General features: G+C 44.4%; 1 protein-coding gene across 1 annotated transcript in view; it reads left to right on the forward strand.

Annotated features, from left to right (window-relative positions):
• LOC122927159 (venom factor-like) overlaps window positions 1-18,774 on the forward strand; it is a 216,422-nt gene that overhangs the window by 12,227 nt on the left and 185,421 nt on the right. The window contains exons 2-5 of the mRNA XM_044278756.1: window positions 9,772-9,958; window positions 12,627-12,789; window positions 14,195-14,265; window positions 15,845-15,936. Of these exons, the coding sequence (XP_044134691.1) occupies window positions 9,772-9,958; window positions 12,627-12,789; window positions 14,195-14,265; window positions 15,845-15,936 (513 nt within the window). The remainder of the gene's footprint in view (window positions 1-9,771; window positions 9,959-12,626; window positions 12,790-14,194; window positions 14,266-15,844; window positions 15,937-18,774) is intronic.

Consider the following 18,774-nt stretch of genomic DNA (forward strand, 5'->3'; position numbering starts at 1 on the left):
TACGAAGTTCTACGTATTCGCGAATATGGTGCTATACTATATGAATGCACAGGCCTTTGCCTCTCTGTTCTGGGGACAAGTGTAGATATTTGCATTTGCGTTAATAAAATCGCCTTACGAAGATTCGCAGCTCAATTCAATCACTAATGTATGAATGCAAAGCCCTTTGCCTCTGTTCTGGGACAAGTGTAGATATTCGCATGTGCGCTAATAAAATCGCCTTACGAAGATTCGCAACTCAATTCACTAATGTATGAATGCAAAGCCCTTTGCCTCTGTTCTGGGACGTGCCGATATTCGCATGTGCGCTAATAAAATCGCCTTACGAAGATTCGCGCCTCAATCACTTTCTAGGCAATGTGAGTAAGATCTGAGCTGTTGGACCTTTGGGAAACAATCAATTATATGTGTACTGTACCGTTTTTACGAATATATAGCACTATATTCGAAATATTCGCGAAATCGCGAAGTTGCGATATTCGCGAAAAAAATTTGCTTTTCGAATATTCGCGCTCAACACTACCCAGCACCCAGGCAGAGGAGAGAGGTCCCGTAACAGAGAATCTGGCTTCATGTCAGCAGAGAATCAGTCTTCATATCATAGCAGAGAATCAGGCTTCACGTCACCCACCACTGTAAGAGTCAATTTTCATAAATTTAGGCCCAGAACCCAGGCAGAGGAGAAAGGTCCCGTAACAGACAATCTGGCTTCATGTCAGCAGAGAATCAGTCTTCATATCATAGCAGAGAATCAGGCTTCACGTCACCCACCACTGCAACAGTCAATTGTCATAAATTTAGGCCCAGCACCCAGGCAGAGGAGAGAGCTCCCGTAACAGAGGATCTGGCTTCATGTCAGCAGAGAATCAGTCTGCATGTCATAGCAGAGAATGAGGCTTCACGTCACCCACCACTGCAACAGTCCATTGGCATATATTTAGGCCTAGCACACAGGCAGAGGAGAGGTTCATTCAACTTTGGGTAGCCTCGCAATATAATGGTAAAATGAAAATAAAAATAGGATTGAATGAGGAAGTGCCCTGGAGTCCAATAATATATGGTTATGGGGAGGTAGTTAATGTCTAATCTGGACAAGGGACGGACAGGTCCTGTGGGATCCATGCCTGGTTCATTTTTATGAACGTCAGCTTGTCCACATTGGCTGTAGACAGGCGGCTGCGTTTGTCTGTAATGACGCCCCCTGCCGTGCTGAATACACGTTCAGACAAAACGCTGGCTGCCGGGCAGGCCAGCACCTCCAAGGCATAAAAGGCTAGCTCTGGCCACGTGGACAATTTAGAGACCCAGAAGTTGAATGGGGCCGAACCATCAGTCAGTACGTGGAGGGGTGTGCACACGTACTGTTCCACCATGTTAGTGAAATGTTGCCTCCTGCTAACACGTTGCGTATCAGGTGGTGGTGCAGTTAGCTGTGGCGTGTTGACAAAAGTTTTCCACATCTCTGCCATGCTAACCCTGCCCTCAGAGGAGCTGGCCGTGACACAGCTGCCTTGGCGACCTCTTGCTCCTCCTCTGCCTTGGCCTTGGGCTTCCACTTGTTCCCCTGTGACATTTGGGAATGCTCTCAGTAGCGTGTCTACCAACGTGCGCTTGTACTCGCGCATCTTCCTATCACGCTCCAGTGCAGGAAGTAAGGTGGGCACATTGTCTTTGTAGCGTGGATCCAGCAGGGTGGCAACCCAGTAGTCCGCACAGGTTAAAATGTGGGCAACTCTGCTGTCGTTGCGCAGGCACTGCAGCATGTAGTCGCTCATGTGTGCCAGGCTGCCCAGGGATAAGGACAAGCTGTCCTCTGTGGGAGGCGTATCGTCATCGTCCTGCCTTTCCCCCCAGCCACGCACCAGTGATGGACCCGAGCTGCGTTGGGTGCCACCCCGCTGTGACCATGCTTCATCCTCATCCTCCTCCACCTCCTCCTCATCCTCGTCCTCCTCGTCCTCCAGTAGTGGGCCCTGGCTGGCCACATTTGTACCTGGCCTCTGCTGTTGCCAAAAACCTCCCTCTGAGTCACTTCGAAGAGACTGGCCTGAAAGTGCTAAAAATGACCCCTCTTCCTCCTCCTCCTCCTCCTCCTCCTGGGCCACCTCCTCTTCCATCATCGCCCTAAGTGTTTTCTCAAGGAGACATAGAAGTGGTATTGTAACGCTGATAACGGTGTCATCGCCACTGGCCATGTTGGTGGAGTACTCGAAACAGCGCAACAGGGCACACAGGTCTCGCATGGAGGCCCAGTCATTGGTGGTGAAGTGGTGCTGTTCTGTAGTGCGACTGACCCGTGCGTGCTGCAGCTGAAACTCCACTATGGCCTGCTGCTGCTCGCACAGTCTGTCCAGCATGTGCAAGGTGGAGTTCCACCTGGTGGGCACGTCGCATATGAGGCGGTGAGCGGGAAGGCCGAAGTTACGCTGTAGCGCAGACAGGCGAGCAGCAGCAGGATGTGAACGCCGGAAGCGCGAACAGACGGCCCGCACTTTATGCAGCAGCTCTGACATGTCGGGGTAGTTGTGAATGAACTTCTGCACCACCAAATTCAGCACATGCGCCAAGCAAGGGATGTGCGTCAAATTGGCTAGTCCCAGAGCTGCAACGAGATTTCGCCCATTATCACACACCACCAGGCCGGGCTTGAGGCTCACCGGCAGCAACCACTCGTCGGTCTGTTGTTCTATACCCCGCCACAACTCCTGTGCGGTGTGGGGCCTGTCCCCCAAACATATGAGTTTCAGAATGGCCTGCTGACGTTTACCCCGGGCTGTGCTGAAGTTGGTGGTGAAGGTGTGTGGCTGACTGGATGAGCAGGTGGAAGAAGAGGAGGAGGAAGCCGAGAAGGAGGAGGTGGCAACAGGAGGCAAAGAATGTTGCCCTGCGATCCTTGGCGGCGGAAGGACGTGCGCCAAACAGCTCTCCGCCTGGGGCCCAGCTGCCACTACATTTACCCAGTGTGCAGTTAGGGAGATATAGCGTCCCTGGCCGTGCTTACTGGTCCACGTATCTGTGGTTAGGTGGACCTTGCTACAGATGGCGTTGCGCAGTGCACACTTGATTTTATCGGATACTTGGTTGTGCAGGGAAGGCACGGCTCTCTTGGAGAAGTAGTGCCGGCTGGGAACAACATACTGTGGGACAGCAAGCGACATGAGCTGTTTGAAGCTGTCTGTGTCCACCAGCCTAAATGACAGCATTTCATAGGCCAGTAGTTTAGAAATGCTGGCATTCAGGGCCAGGGATCGAGGGTGGCTAGGTGGGAATTTACGCTTTCTATCAAATGTTTGTGAGATGGAGAGCTGAACGCTGGCGTGTGACATGGTTGAGACGCTTGGTGACGGAGGTGGTGGTGGTGGTGTTGGTGGTACATCCCCTGTTTGCTGGGCGGCAGGTGCCAACGTTCCTCCAGAGGCGGAGGAAGAGGCCGAGGCGGCAGCAGCAGAATAGGCCGAGGCGGCAGCAGCAGAAGAGGTAGCAGGGGGAGCCTGAGTGACTTCCTTGGTTTTAAGGTGTTTACTCCACTGCAGTTCATGCTTTGCATGCAGGTGCCTGGTCATGCAGGTTGTGCTCAGGTTCAGAACGTTAATGCCTCGCTTCAGGCTCTGATGCCACAGCGTGCAAACCACTCGGGTCTTGTCGTCAGCACATTGTTTGAAGAAGTGCCATGCCAGGGAACTCCTTGAAGCTGCCTTTGGGGTGCTCGGTCCCAGATGGCGGCGGTCAGTAGCAGGCGGAGTCTCTTGGCGGCGGGTGTTCTGCTTTTGCCCACTGCTCCCTCTTTTGCTACGCTGTTGGCTCGGTCTCACCACTGCCTCTTCCTCCGAACTGTGAAAGTCAGTGGCACGACCTTCATTCCATGTGGGGTCTAGGACCTCATCGTCCCCTGCATCGTCTTCCACCCAGTCTTGATCCCTGACCTCCTGTTCAGTCTGCACACTGCAGAAAGACGCAGCAGTTGGCACCTGTGTTTCGTCATCATCAGAGACATGCTGAGGTGGTATTCCCATGTCCTCATCATCAGGAAACATAAGTGGTTGTGCGTCAGTGCATTCTATGTCTTTCACCGCTGGGGAAGGGCTAGGTGGATGCCCTTGGGAAACCCTGCCAGCGGAGTCTTCAAACAGCATAAGAGACTGCTGCATAACTTGAGGCTGAGACAGTTTCCCTGGTATGCATGGGGGTGATGTGACAGACTGATGGGGTTGGTTTTCAGGCGCCATCTGTGCGCTTTCTGCAGAAGACTGGGTGGGAGATAATGTGAACGTGCTGGATCCACTGTCGGCCACCCAATTGACTAATGCCTGTACCTGCTCAGGCCTTACCATCCTTAGAACGGCATTGGGCCCCACCATATATCGCTGTAAATTCTGGCGGCTACTGGGACCTGAGGTAGTTGGTACACTAGGACGTGTGGATGTGGCAGAACGGCCACGTCCTCTCCCAGCACCAGAGGGTCCACTAACACCACCACGACCATGTCCACGTCCGCGTCCCTTACTAGATGTTTTTCTCATTGTTATGGTTCACCACAACAACAAATATATTATTTGGCCCAATGTATTGTATTCAAATTCAGCGGGATATAAATTTGAGGCCTAGTATTTAGGCGCTGGGTGACCGGTATGGATTTAGTGACAGAATTAGACTTGGAAATGCACAGAAGCGTGTGTGTGTGAAGTTATTCTGAATGACCCTATGTGCACCTTCAATATTATATACCCTTTTAGGGATAGATTTCAAATAGCTCTGATATAGCAGAAACCACTAAATTATGAAATTGCTAAATTGGGAATTGTACTTCAACCCAGAACAAAAAATGTGCTTTGACGGACACTAAATATCTTGCCCAGCAACAACAGTACACCGGTGGGTAACGAGAGATTTAGAGGGAATTAAATTTGAGGCCTAGTATTTAGGCGCTGGGTCACCGGTATGGATTTAGTGACAGAATTAGACTTGGAAATACACAGTAGCGGGTGTGTGTGAAGTTATTCTGAATGACCCTATGTGCACCTTCAATATTATATACCCTTTTAGGGATAGATTTCAAATAGCTCTGATATAGCAGAAACCACTAAATTATGAAATTGCTAAATTGGGAATTGTACTTCAACCCAGAACAAAAAATGTGCTTTGACGGACACTAAATATCTTGCCCAGCAACAACAGTACAGCGGTGGGTAACGAGAGATTTAGAGGGAATTAAATTTGAGGCCTAGTATTTAGGCGCTGGGTCACCGGTATGGATTTAGTGACAGAATTAGACTTGGAAATGCACAGAAGCGTGTGTGTGAAGTTATTCTGAATGACCCTATGTGCACCTTCAATATTATATACCCTTTTTGGGATAGATTTCAAATAGCTCTGATATAGCAGGAACCACTAAATTATGAAATTGCTAAATTGGGAATTGTACTTCAACCCAGAACAAAAAATGTGCTTTGACGGGCACTAAATAACTTTCCCAGCTACAACAGGACAACGGTAACGAGAGATTTAGAGGGATTTAAATTTGAGGCCTAGTATTTAGGCGCTGGGTGACAGGTATGGGTTTAGTGACAGAATTAGACTTGGAAATACACAGTAGCGGGTGTGTGTGAAGTTATTCTGAATGACCCTATGTGCACCTTCAATATTATATACCCTTTTAGGGATAGATTTCAAATAGCTCTGATATAGCAGAAACCACTAAATTATGAAATTGCTAAATTGGGAATTGTACTTCAACCCAGAACAAAAAATGTGCTTTGACGGACACTAAATATCTTGCCCAGCAACAACAGTACACCGGTGGGTAACGAGAGATTTAGAGGGAATTAAATTTGAGGCCTAGTATTTAGGCGCTGGGTCACCGGTATGGATTTAGTGACAGAATTAGACTTGGAAATACACAGTAGCGGGTGTGTGTGAAGTTATTCTGAATGACCCTATGTGCACCTTCAATATTATATACCCTTTTAGGGATAGATTTCAAATAGCTCTGATATAGCAGAAACCACTAAATTATGAAATTGCTAAATTGGGAATTGTACTTCAACCCAGAACAAAAAATGTGCTTTGACGGACACTAAATATCTTGCCCAGCAACAACAGTACAGCGGTGGGTAACGAGAGATTTAGAGGGAATTAAATTTGAGGCCTAGTATTTAGGCGCTGGGTCACCGGTATGGATTTAGTGACAGAATTAGACTTGGAAATACACAGTAGCGGGTGTGTGTGAAGTTATTCTGAATGACCCTATGTGCACCTTCAATATTATATACCCTTTTTGGGATAGATTTCAAATAGCTCTGATATAGCAGGAACCACTAAATTATGAAATTGCTAAATTGGGAATTGTACTTCAACCCAGAACAAAAAATGTGCTTTGACGGGCACTAAATAACTTTCCCAGCTACAACAGGACAACGGTAACGAGAGATTTAGAGGGATTTAAATTTGAGGCCTAGTATTTAGGCGCTGGGTGACAGGTATGGGTTTAGTGACAGAATTAGACTTGGAAATACACAGTAGCGGGTGTGTGTGAAGTTATTCTGAATGACCCTATGTGCACCTTCAATATTATATACCCTTTTTGGGATAGATTTCAAATAGCTCTGATATAGCAGAAACCACTAAATTATGAAATTGCTAAATTGGGAATTGTACTTCAACCCAGAACAAAAAATGTGCTTTGACGGACACTAAATATCTTGCCCAGCAACAACAGTACAGCGGTGGGTAACGAGAGATTTAGAGGGAATTAAATTTGAGGCCTAGTATTTAGGCGCTGGGTCACCGGTATGGATTTAGTGACAGAATTAGACTTGGAAATACACAGTAGCGGGTGTGTGTGAAGTTACTCTGAATGACCCTATGTGCACCTTCAATATTATATACCCTTTTTGGGATAGATTTCAAAGAGCTCTGATATAGCAGGAACCACTAAATTATGAAATTGCTAAATTGAGAATTGTATTTCAACCCAGAACAAGAAATGTGCTTGAACGGACACTAAATAACTCGCCCAGCTACAGCACTAGGGACAGATTTAGCTGGATATAAATTTGAGGCCTAGTATTTAGGCGCTGGGTGACAGGTATGGGTTTAGTGACAGAATTAGACTTGGAAATACACAGTAGCGGGTGTGTGTGAAGTTATTCTGAATGACCCTATGTGCACCTTCAATATTATATACCCTTTTAGGGATAGATTTCAAATAGCTCTGATATAGCAGAAACCACTAAATTATGAAATTGCTAAATTGGGAATTGTACTTCAACCCAGAACAAAAAATGTGCTTTGACGGACACTAAATATCTTGCCCAGCAACAACAGTACAGCGGTGGGTAACGAGAGATTTAGAGGGAATTAAATTTGAGGCCTAGTATTTAGGCGCTGGGTCACCGGTATGGATTTAGTGACAGAATTAGACTTGGAAATGCACAGTAGCGGTGTGTGTGAAGTTATTCTGAATGACCCTATGTGCACCTTCAATATTATATACCCTTTTTGGGATAGATTTCAAATAGCTCTGATATAGCAGGAACCACTAAATTATGAAATTGCTAAATTGGGAATTGTACTTCAACCCAGAACAAAAAATGTGCTTTGACGGGCACTAAATAACTTTCCCAGCTACAACAGGACAACGGTAACGAGAGATTTAGAGGGATTTAAATTTGAGGCCTAGTATTTAGGCGCTGGGTGACAGGTATGGGTTTAGTGACAGAATTAGACTTGGAAATACACAGTAGCGGGTGTGTGTGAAGTTATTCTGAATGACCCTATGTGCACCTTCAATATTATATACCCTTTTTGGGATAGATTTCAAATAGCTCTGATATAGCAGAAACCACTAAATTATGAAATTGCTAAATTGGGAATTGTACTTCAACCCAGAACAAAAAATGTGCTTTGACGGACACTAAATATCTTGCCCAGCAACAACAGTACAGCGGTGGGTAACGAGAGATTTAGAGGGAATTAAATTTGAGGCCTAGTATTTAGGCGCTGGGTCACCGGTATGGATTTAGTGACAGAATTAGACTTGGAAATACACAGTAGCGGGTGTGTGTGAAGTTACTCTGAATGACCCTATGTGCACCTTCAATATTATATACCCTTTTTGGGATAGATTTCAAAGAGCTCTGATATAGCAGGAACCACTAAATTATGAAATTGCTAAATTGGGAATTGTATTTCAACCCAGAACAAGAAATGTGCTTGAACGGACACTAAATAACTCGCCCAGCTACAGCACTAGGGACAGATTTAGCTGGATATAAATTTGAGGCCTAGTATTTAGGCGCTGGGTGACCGGTATGGATTTAGTGACAGAATTAGACTGGGATATGGCCAAAAAATGAACAGACTATTGCTGGTTAAATGCACTTGGTGTGACAGCTTCACCCTGATGTAGGCTTTAGCCAAAAAACAACCACACCATTGAGGGTTAAATGCACTTGGTGACAGGCGCAGCTTGCCCCTGATTTTGTATATGGCCAAAAAATGAACAGACTATTGCTGGTTAAATGCACTTGGTGTGACAGCTTCACCCTGATGTAGGCTTTAGCCAAAAAACAACCACACCATTGAGGGTTAAATGCACTTGGTGACAGGCGCAGCTTGCCCCTGATTTTGTATATGGCCAAAAAATGAACAGACTATTGCTGGTTAAATGCACTTGGTGTGACAGCTTCACCCTGATGTAGGCTTTAGCCAAAAAACAACCACACCATTGAGGGTTAAATGCACTTGGTGACAGGCGCAGCTTGCCCCTGATTTTGTATATGGCCAAAAAATGAACAGACTATTGCTGGTTAAATGCACTTGGTGTGACAGCTTCACCCTGATGTAGGCTTTAGCCAAAAAACAACCACACCATTGAGGGTTAAATGCACTTGGTCGCAGCTTGTGCTGGCGCACCACAAGACACAAAATGGCCGCCGATCACCCCAGAAAAATTAGACTGACAAACGGTCTGTGCAGCCTAAAAACAGTGAGCAATTGAGGATCAGCAGCTCAATGATCCACAGCTGCAGATCGATCAGTTAATCAAGTCCTTTGGAGGAGTTAATCTGCCTAATCTCGCCCTACTGTCGCAGCCGCAACCTCTCCCTACGCTAATCAGAGCAGAGTGACGGGCGGCGCTATGTGACTCCAGCTTAAATAGAGGCTGGGTCACATGGTGCTCTGGCCAATCACAGCCATGCCAATAGTAGGCATGGCTGTGATGGCCTCTTGGGGCAAGTAGTATGACGCTTGTTGATTGGCTGCTTTGCAGCCTTTCAAAAAGCGCCAAGAAAGCGTCACAAAAGCGCGAAGAAAGCGACGAACACCGAACCCGAACCCGGACTTTTACGAAAATGTCCGGGTTCGGGTCCGTGTCACGGACACCCCAAAATTCGGTACGAACCCGAACTATACAGTTCGAGTTCGCTCATCCCTACTCATCACTAAAGACCACCAAATTTGTGTAATGAGTCTTATAGGCTAGGCAAAATAAATATGCCAAGTATGTCTCCTCTAGGAAGAACTGTCTCTCTAATGATACCTATTGGGGGAAGCCTTCTTATGAGCCAATGTCCAACCTTTTACTAGGCCTTGTAACATGACTAAGTCAAACCAAACCAGATTCTTCTTCAAGAGTAAAATATGCTTGTCCCTTGTTGGCACAGAGCAGTGATTTATTGGGTAATTCACTTCGACTTTGGAGACAAAGTTGGTGTACAGGACGAGTGATTAAAGTTTCCACCATATTATAGCTTTTTTTTCTCTGAACAGATGCACTTTGATTACTCCTGGAATCATACGTTCTGACACTGAAGAAACTATTGTACTTGATGGACATGGCTCCGGATTGGAGGCCGATATCAGAGTCCAGGATTTTCCACTGAAGACACGCTTGTTTGCTCAGGGCAAGATCTCTGTCAATAGTAAAAATAGCTTCTTGGGAACGACTACCATAAATGTAAGTTACCCACATATAACCAATGTGTAGCCATATGTTGTAGGATGTATTATTGAGTAATGCTCACAACAAGAATTCACACCGGAAGATCCCCATATCTGGGAGCTCTGTTTATAGGAAGAGTTAGATCCCCTGCTTGCATTCTATCCTCCCATTGAGGACAAAATATTCAGATATTCAGGTACCTCTTCACTTGGTCATCTACTGGATGTAGCCACCAGCTCCCTTAGCTTTCATAATTGGGGTCAAGAGACCAGTGTTTTCTCAACACGTGGAGTTCCCAGTCAGAGACTTATGGCATAACCTTTGGGTATATTATATGGGGGAGATTTATCAAACTAGTGTAAAATAGAACTGGCTTAGTTGCCCATAGCAACCAATCAGATTCTACATTTTATTTTCCACAGCTCCTTCTGAAAATGAAAGGTGTAATCTGATTGGCTGCTAGGGGAAGCTAAGCTAGTTCTACTTTACCCCAGTTTGATAGATCTCTTTCTATGTGTCTAAAATAAGAAAACTCTTTAAAAGGCTATGTGCAACTTTAGGGGCCTTTTTTTTTTCAATTTGAGCTAAAAATATATTTTTCAATTGGTCTTTATTAAAGATTTGAGCCCTTTTCCCTGCATAGGGCTGAGTTTCTTTACTGGCAGGATCTGGATTTTCTCTCTGCTCTGTCAGGCAGCTCAGCTAAGGGGCTCCTAATCTCTGACCTTACATTATAGCTCAATTCTTATCTTAGGCTACTTTCACACTGGCGTTTCTGGGTCCGCTTGTGAGATCCGTTCAGGGTTCTCACAAGCGGCCCAAAACTGATCAGTTTTGCCCCAATGCATTCTGAATGGATAAGGATCTGCTCAGAATGTATCAGTTCAGTCTCCATTCCGCTCTGGAGGCGGACACCAAAACACTGCTTGCAGCATTTTGATGTCCGCCTGACGATGCGGAGCCAAACGGATCCGTTCTGACTTACAATGTAAGTCAATGGGGACGGATCCGTTTTTAACAGACACAATATTGTGCAATTGAAAACGGATCCGCCTTCCATTGACTTTCACTGTAAGTCAAAACGGATCCGTTTGCATTATCATGAACAAAAAAATAATAATAATCATTTTTTTTTCGTGGTAATGCAAACGGATCCGTTCTGAACGGATACAAGCGTTTGCATTATAGGTGCGGATCCTAACGCAGGTGTGAAAGTAGCCTTACTGATAAGATTGTAGCCTTAGAGATAAGGTTTATTAGATGACCGGCACAGAGTCAAAGAAAAAAATGTGGGTATAAGCAGTTAGAAAAACCTAACTCTTTGTGACAGAATGGCTCAATATCTTTTAATAAAGACCAATTGACAAAAAAAAAATGATTCTTAGCCCAAATTGAGTAATTTACAATCATAGAAAATAGCCTTTAAGGTTATGTAGCTAATGGAAGCAGGATTGGATCCTGTCCTGGTACACAATTCTGCACTGTAATTCCCAAAGCCTCTAATAAAGATAGTCACGTGTGACAACCTCTGTGACAACCTTTTGTCCTCTTTAGCTTCTAGAATGGGGGTCAGGGGAATAAATAATTTCCATTATTGACAGACCAGGCCATCTGTACTTAGTAAAGGATCTACCAATTATTTTTGATATTTCACTTTATTACCCTGCTGTGTTGTTCCCATGGTTGTTATTTTGGTGAAGCAGATTTTTCCTATAGTGGTTCTCCTGAGTAATGTCAAACATCAGACTTGGCCTCCATATCTAGATAAATATTGTCCCCAGTCTACAAGATGGACAATAGTAACTGTATGTTCAAGAAGTCCAGCTCTACAAGTGTGAATAAAACCCTTCCTATCTTCATGGATGATATATCTGTTCTGTAGGTTGTAGGGCTGTAGATTTGTGGTTGTAGTAGTGTGTACTGTACGGCATCTGAGCAGGTATGTACAGTTGGTGCTACCACTAGAGATGAGCAAAGTTTTGTAAAATTCGATTTGGCTGCTTTGCTGAATTTTACAAAAAAATTTGCTTTGTGACAAATTACTTTATCATGAGATGCATTTTTTTGTGAGTAGTGAGTGCAATGACAGAAATCTGCAATAGTGGCGCTCACCATCATTGTACCCCTCAGATGTCATGTTCATACAAGATCACGGCATCTGAGAGTAAAAACAGAGTAAAATTAACAGAATGAAATCATACTTACCGCCTCCATTTGCTCGCGACGGGCTGGCCGCCGCCAACTTACGTGAAGATCTGGCACAAAATCTTGCGCGACCCTAGATGACGTCGTCATATCGTCCGGCATGGTGACATCATACGTCACCAAGCACGAGAATTCAGCCAAGATCTTTAATCAAGATGGCGGCGGCTGGCCCATCACGAGCAAATAGAGGAGGTAAGTATGATTTTTTGTTTGTTTTGGAAATCCGGCTTTGCGGTGAATCGAATATATGCTGAAATTCGGATCTAATTCCACTTCAGTGGATTCGATTTGCTCAACTCTAGCTACCCCATACATCATCCTATTGGCAAATGAAGGTCTTTCTTTTCTTTAGTTTTTTAATTGACTTATGACTGGGGATTACTTTATGTTTTGCCTTCCAAGTTCCAGGTAATTGAGCCTTACCATATTGCATATATTGCATTGCTAATGATGTTTTTTTTTACATTTGTGAATTCAGGTTAAATCACAGGACCTTCTGAATGAACCAAAGAAAAAATATTATGTAACTGTCCAAGTGATTTCATTATATTGTAAGGTGGAGAAAGTAGTTCTTGTGTCTTTTCATAGCGGATACATCGTCATTCAGACGGACAAAACTATTTACACCCCAGGATCTAAAGGTAACAAATACTTACTGTACTTTTTGTATATACCAGGGCCCTGGGGAATAAGGGTCATCAATTCTCACCACTCATGGTAAAGTTTTCTCTTCCAGTGTGATGACAATGGTGTTATGCATCTGCCACTAGTGGGGACTTACTGTATAGTTCTCAGTGAACTCAAAACATGGAGGGGGTATTTATCATAGACCAGCAATTAACCGTGGTCTATGATCTCTCCTGTGCTGCTGATTGATGTGATGAATCTATTACGAGGCATACACCTCTTCATCTCCGGCAGTCCATGCTCCTAAACTGAAATATGCACCACCCAGGGGCGTAAACTGACATAAAAGAACACTAATGTTCTGGGCCCTCTGGCAAACCCCTCGCCATCCTTGTCATGCCCCCATCTTGGGAAACTGGCAGAGGCGGAGAAACAGCACTTGTGCAAAAAAATTTGCACAAGCGGCGATAAAAGGGTCACAAGCACAGTGTTTGTGACTTTTTTCCACCAGAAAACTGGTGTGGCAGAGTGAAACCTCTTTAAACCAAAGAAGTGCGAAATGCCATATTAATAATTAAGAGCTGAGAACTGAGGGACATGGGTTATGATTAAAGGGGTTCTCCAGGAAATAAGAAAATTAAAATATGTAAATATTACTTTATTATAAATATATTCTCAATTATCTTTCATTATTTATAATGGCTCACTTTGTCTAGGGAGCAATCATCACGGGAAATAAAATGACCGCCATCCTATTAGTGCACACAAAACCTGTCCCATTCACACAGCAGGACAAGTAACTTCAGAGCAGTGAACTAAAGAGCTGCCTCATCCTCCTCTCTGCTCTGCTTGTCAGGGATTATGATCCTGAATACAGCTGATAGGATCTTCAGCTGAATCTCTGTAGGAATGGAGTCCATGAGGAGACATGAAGTACAGAGAGGAGGTGGAGATGTGGATAATGAGCAGCAGCTCTTGTATGCAGTCTCTATGACCACAGTCTGTCCTCTTTGTACTTCATGTTTCCTCATGAACTCAAATTTTTATCATCTGTATTCAGGATTATAACCTGTGACAAGCAGAGCAGAGAGGAGGACGATGAGCCAGCTCTTTGGCTCAGAGTTCAGAAGTGACTTGTCCTGTGTGATTAGGACAGGTTTTGTGTGTACTAATAGGATGGCAGCCAATTTGTTTCCCCTGATTATTGCTCCCCAGACAGAACAAGCCATTATAACTAATGCAAGGTATTTTGGAAATATATTTATAATAAAGTAATATTAAGGTATTTTCATAATTTCTTTTTTTCATTCCTGGAGAACCCCTTTAAGGATATAAGTGGTTGGAAATAAAGATGACTTGCAGCATTAATTTCCATGCAGCACATTTCTTAAAGTAATAGTTTACCTTGTGTCTCTTTAGCTCTCTACCGTATTTACCCAATGAACTACAAGATGCAGCCAAAAGAACAGACAGTAATGTATGAGATTAAGGTGAGAATTTTCATTAATCTTCAGTTGTTTCCTACTAAATGCAGAAAATAAACAGAAAAATATATATACTGTATATAAACCCCTGCACTTCATCTCCTCTATTCCTTTGAACCTACTGTATTTTGTTCTATATTACAATTAGCCCCTTAATAATAGGCAATTTTCAATTTTTCATGTTCTTTTTTTGATTTACAGCCTTCTCAAAGCCATAACTTTTTTATTTTTCCATTCACAGCGCCATATTATGGCTTGTTATTTTGGCGGAATAAGTTGTAATTTCTAATGCAACCATTTACAGTTGCATACAATATATTGGGGGAGGGATAAAAATTTCCAATGAGGTGGAATTAACACAAAATTAACACAATCTGCAATAGATATATGGGTTGTTTTTTGACAGTGTTCCCTATACAGTTAAAACTGAGCTGTTACTTTAATTCTCCTGATCAGTACGAATACAATGATACCACATAGTTTTTTTTTGCGCTTTAATACTGAAAACAATTAAAAGTATTGAAAAAAGTATGTTTTTCTTTGCAATATTCTGACCTCCATAATTTTTTTACTTTTAGGTATATGGAGCTCATATATGAGTTAGGGCTCATTTTTTGCAGGGAGATATGTACATTTTTAAATATCTTTTACAGTGTGTATGACTTTTTGATCACTTTTTCATAATTTTTTTGTGGAAGTTAACGCAACTAAAAATTGGCAATCAGCCATTTAGATTTTTTTTTCTGTTTCATGGTTTGCCATATGGGATAAATATTATCACACACAGCGATGCCTATGATATTTACTTTTTAAATTTCGTGTGTATTTTTATTTTTATTTTGTGGAAAGGCGGTGCTTTGAATTTTTATATATTTTTTACACTTTTTTATAGTTTTCCTAGGAAACTATTAAAAGCAATCATTAGATTGTTTCGGTCACAGACTCTAACGCTTTAGCATTGGAGTCTATGAGAATTACCCTAAGTTCCGATAGAGCCCATCCATAGGCAGGCTCTCCATGGGAGCTATTGGGCAGCAGCCTCATGTCACTCAGGAGGACCAAGGCTGCCACACACTACGTCCAACTCCCCTGTTCCTCGCTAGGGGGAGCCGCTGCATGGCTGGAAGCACGTGCTCCCAGTTTTTATCCTCAGAGATGCTGTGGCAACATTTGACAACGGCCTCCAAGGGTTAAATGTATGTGATTGGCATTAGCTTTGATTGCATACATTAGCCCTGGGTACCTGCTGCTTAAAACAGTAGGCACCTGACTGCTATGGTGCCTGTCGCACTCGTGAGGGGGCGCATATTTAAAATCCCAACCACCAACATTTGTAAAGCGGTTGGGAACAGGTCGCAGGAGAAGGAGAAGTCACCTTCCGCACCTGCTCCTAACTATTCTGTATCTGGGTGTCAGACAGCTGGTTGCAGCAGAAGCCTCCCCTCTCTGCCAGGTCTGTAGTAGGACAAAAAAAAATCTTGTTTACTTTTCTAATTCATTTCTAGATTTAGTGTTCCTTTAATCTAAGTGACGTCAAAAACATGTAGAGGTGCTTTCTTTAAGTTTTTTTTTAAATCTTTTTCAGAACCCAGATGGGATGATTACAGCACAAGGGAATTGGTTCCCTGATAAATTTGGCATCATCTCTAAGAATTATGAACTGTCTGACCTAGCAATGTAAGGACAACCAATCCACTTGTTATATGTGATTTTATCTTTCTGAGTAGTATACAGTTTGTTTATTTGATTTACTTTGATGAAAAGCATCTTGCCCTGACCATACGATCCCCATTCCCTTTTATTTTTCTGTTATACAGACAATTTTATATTTTTCATTTAGATTTTGGTGAATGGAGGTCAAGATGTCATGTACATGTTTATTAGAGCATGATAAAGTGTTTTCTAGGGAGCATTGCTCATCTCCACCAATCTCTTTTTACTGCCATTAAATGCTGCTCTGGTCTCCTCAGTGTTATGGCAGTGGGTATGGACTCATCGTGTCACCCAACAGATTCGGCTTAGGTTTCCCTGGTTTTCAGCCTTTAACCCCTATACAGGCATCTGGACTTCCCTGCAGAGAACGCAGCATGTCACTACCTCCTGGAACAGTCTCCGCGTCGTTGGCTGCTGACTCACGTGGGTCAAAAGACAATGGCTCATAGCAAAGCTCATAATCAGCAACAGGCTGAGGTCAGGGCAGGCAGAGTACATACAAATGTGAGAAATAGTACGAAGCTCAAGGCAGGCATCTTAGGGTCAGCATGGTAGTCAGACACAGGTCAGGGTAGACAGCAGAGGGTCAAATTCCAGGAAATTAGCCAAAGGTCGGTACCTGGGAAGACAAGCTCAAGTAGAGCACCTTCACAGGCTCTAGCAAGCTAATATACCTATTGCTCAGGTATTAAATACCCACAAGTGACCAGCCATAGGCTGGGAGGAAGAATCAGGGTGCGTGTGAGTATTAGAACCAGAAAGCATGCACACACTATTGCTAGGAAGGAGAGTTTTCCATCAAGAAGCAAGCTGAAACCTGCCAGCAAGAGGCACATGAGACTCCAGCGACCAGGGTGAGTGGGTCGGTGCTCACACCCACCATGGTGAGTGGGACGATGGCGGGCACTGACTACTGTCATTACACCGTGCTTTCCATTTTATATGTATGCTAGGCACACTCGAAACTCCTGGAAAGGCTGATGAGTAGAGTTGAGCGAACACCTGGATGTTCGGGTTCGAGAAGTTCGGCCGAACATCCCGGAAATGTTCGGGTTCGGGATCCGAACCCGATCCGAACTTCGTCCCGAACCCGAACCCCATTGAAGTCAATGGGGACCCGAACTTTTCGGCACTAAAACGGCTGTAAAACAGCCCAGGAAAGGGCTAGAGGGCTGCAAAAGGCAGCAACATGTAGGTAAATCCCCTGCAAACAAATGTGGATAGGGAAATTAATTAAAATAAAAATTAAATAAATAAAAATTAACCAAAATCAATTGGAGAGAGGTTCCATAGCAGAGAATCTGGCTTCCCGTCACCCACCACTGGAACAGTCCATTCTCAGATATTTAGGCCCCGGCACCCAGGCAGAGGAGAGAGGTCCCGTAACAGAGAATCTGTCTTCATGTCAGCAGAGAATTAGTCTGCATGTCATAGCAGAGAATGAGGCTTCACGTCAGCCACCACTGCAACAGTCCATTGGCATATATTTAGGCCTAGCACACAGGCAGAGGAGAGAGGTCCCGTAACAGAGAATCTGGCTTCATGTCAGCAGAGAATCAGTCTGCATGTCATAGCAGAGAATCAGGCTTCACGTCAGCCACCACTGCAACAGTCCATTGGCATATATTTAGGCCCAGCACACACACAGGCAGAGGAGAGAGGTCCCGTAACAGAGAATCTGTCTTCATGTCAGCAGAGAATTAGTCTGCATGTCATAGCAGAGAATGAGGCTTCACGTCACCCACCACTGCAACAGTCCATTGGCATATATTTAGGCCTAGCACACAGGCAGAGCAGAGAGGTCCCGTAACAGACAATCTGGCTTCATGACAGCAGAGAATCAGTCTGCATGTCATAGCAGAGAATGAGGCTTCACGTCACCCACCACTGCAACAGTCCATTGGCATATATTTAGGCCTAGCACACAGGCAGAGGAGAGAGGTCCCGTAACAGAGAATCTGTCTTCATGTCAGCAGAGAATCAGTCTGCATGTCATAGCAGAGAATGAGGCTTCACGTCAGCCACCACTGCAACAGTCCATTGGCATATATTTAGGCCCAGCACCCAGGCAGAGGAGGGAGGTCCCGTAACAGAGAATCTGTCTTCATGTCAGCAGAGAATTAGTCTGCATGTCATAGCAGAGAATGAGGCTTCACGTCAGCCACCACTGCAACAGTCCATTGGCATATATTTAGGCCCAGCACACACACAGGCAGAGGAGAGAGGTCCCGTAACAGAGAATCTGGCTTCATGTCAGCAGAGAATCAGTCTGCATGTCATAGCAGAGAATGAGGCTTCACGTCAGCCACCACTGCAACAGTCCATTGGCATATATTTAGGCCCAGCACACACACAGGCAGAGGAGAGAGGTCCCGTAACAGAGAATCTGGCTTCATGTCAGCAGAGAATCAGTCTGCATGTCATAGCAGAGAATGAGGCTTCACGTCAGCCACCACTGCAACAGTCCATTGGCATATATTTAGGCCCAGCACCCAGGCAGAGGAGGGAGGTCCCGTAACAGAGAATCTGTCTTCATGTCAGCAGAGAATTAGTCTGCATGTCATAGCAGAGAATGAGGCTTCACGTCAGCCACCACTGCAACAGTCCATTGGCATATATTTAGGCCCAGCACACACACAGGCAGAGGAGAGAGGTCCCGTAACAGAGAATCTGGCTTCATGTCAGCAGAGAATCAGTCTGCATGTCATAGCAGAGAATGAGGCTTCACGTCAGCCACCACTGCAACAGTCCATTGGCATATATTTAGGCCCAGCACACACACAGGCAGAGGAGAGAGGTCCC

The sequence above is a fragment of the Bufo gargarizans genome, chromosome 2 (assembly GCF_014858855.1).
Source record: "Bufo gargarizans isolate SCDJY-AF-19 chromosome 2, ASM1485885v1, whole genome shotgun sequence".
NCBI lineage: Eukaryota > Metazoa > Chordata > Amphibia > Anura > Bufonidae > Bufo > Bufo gargarizans.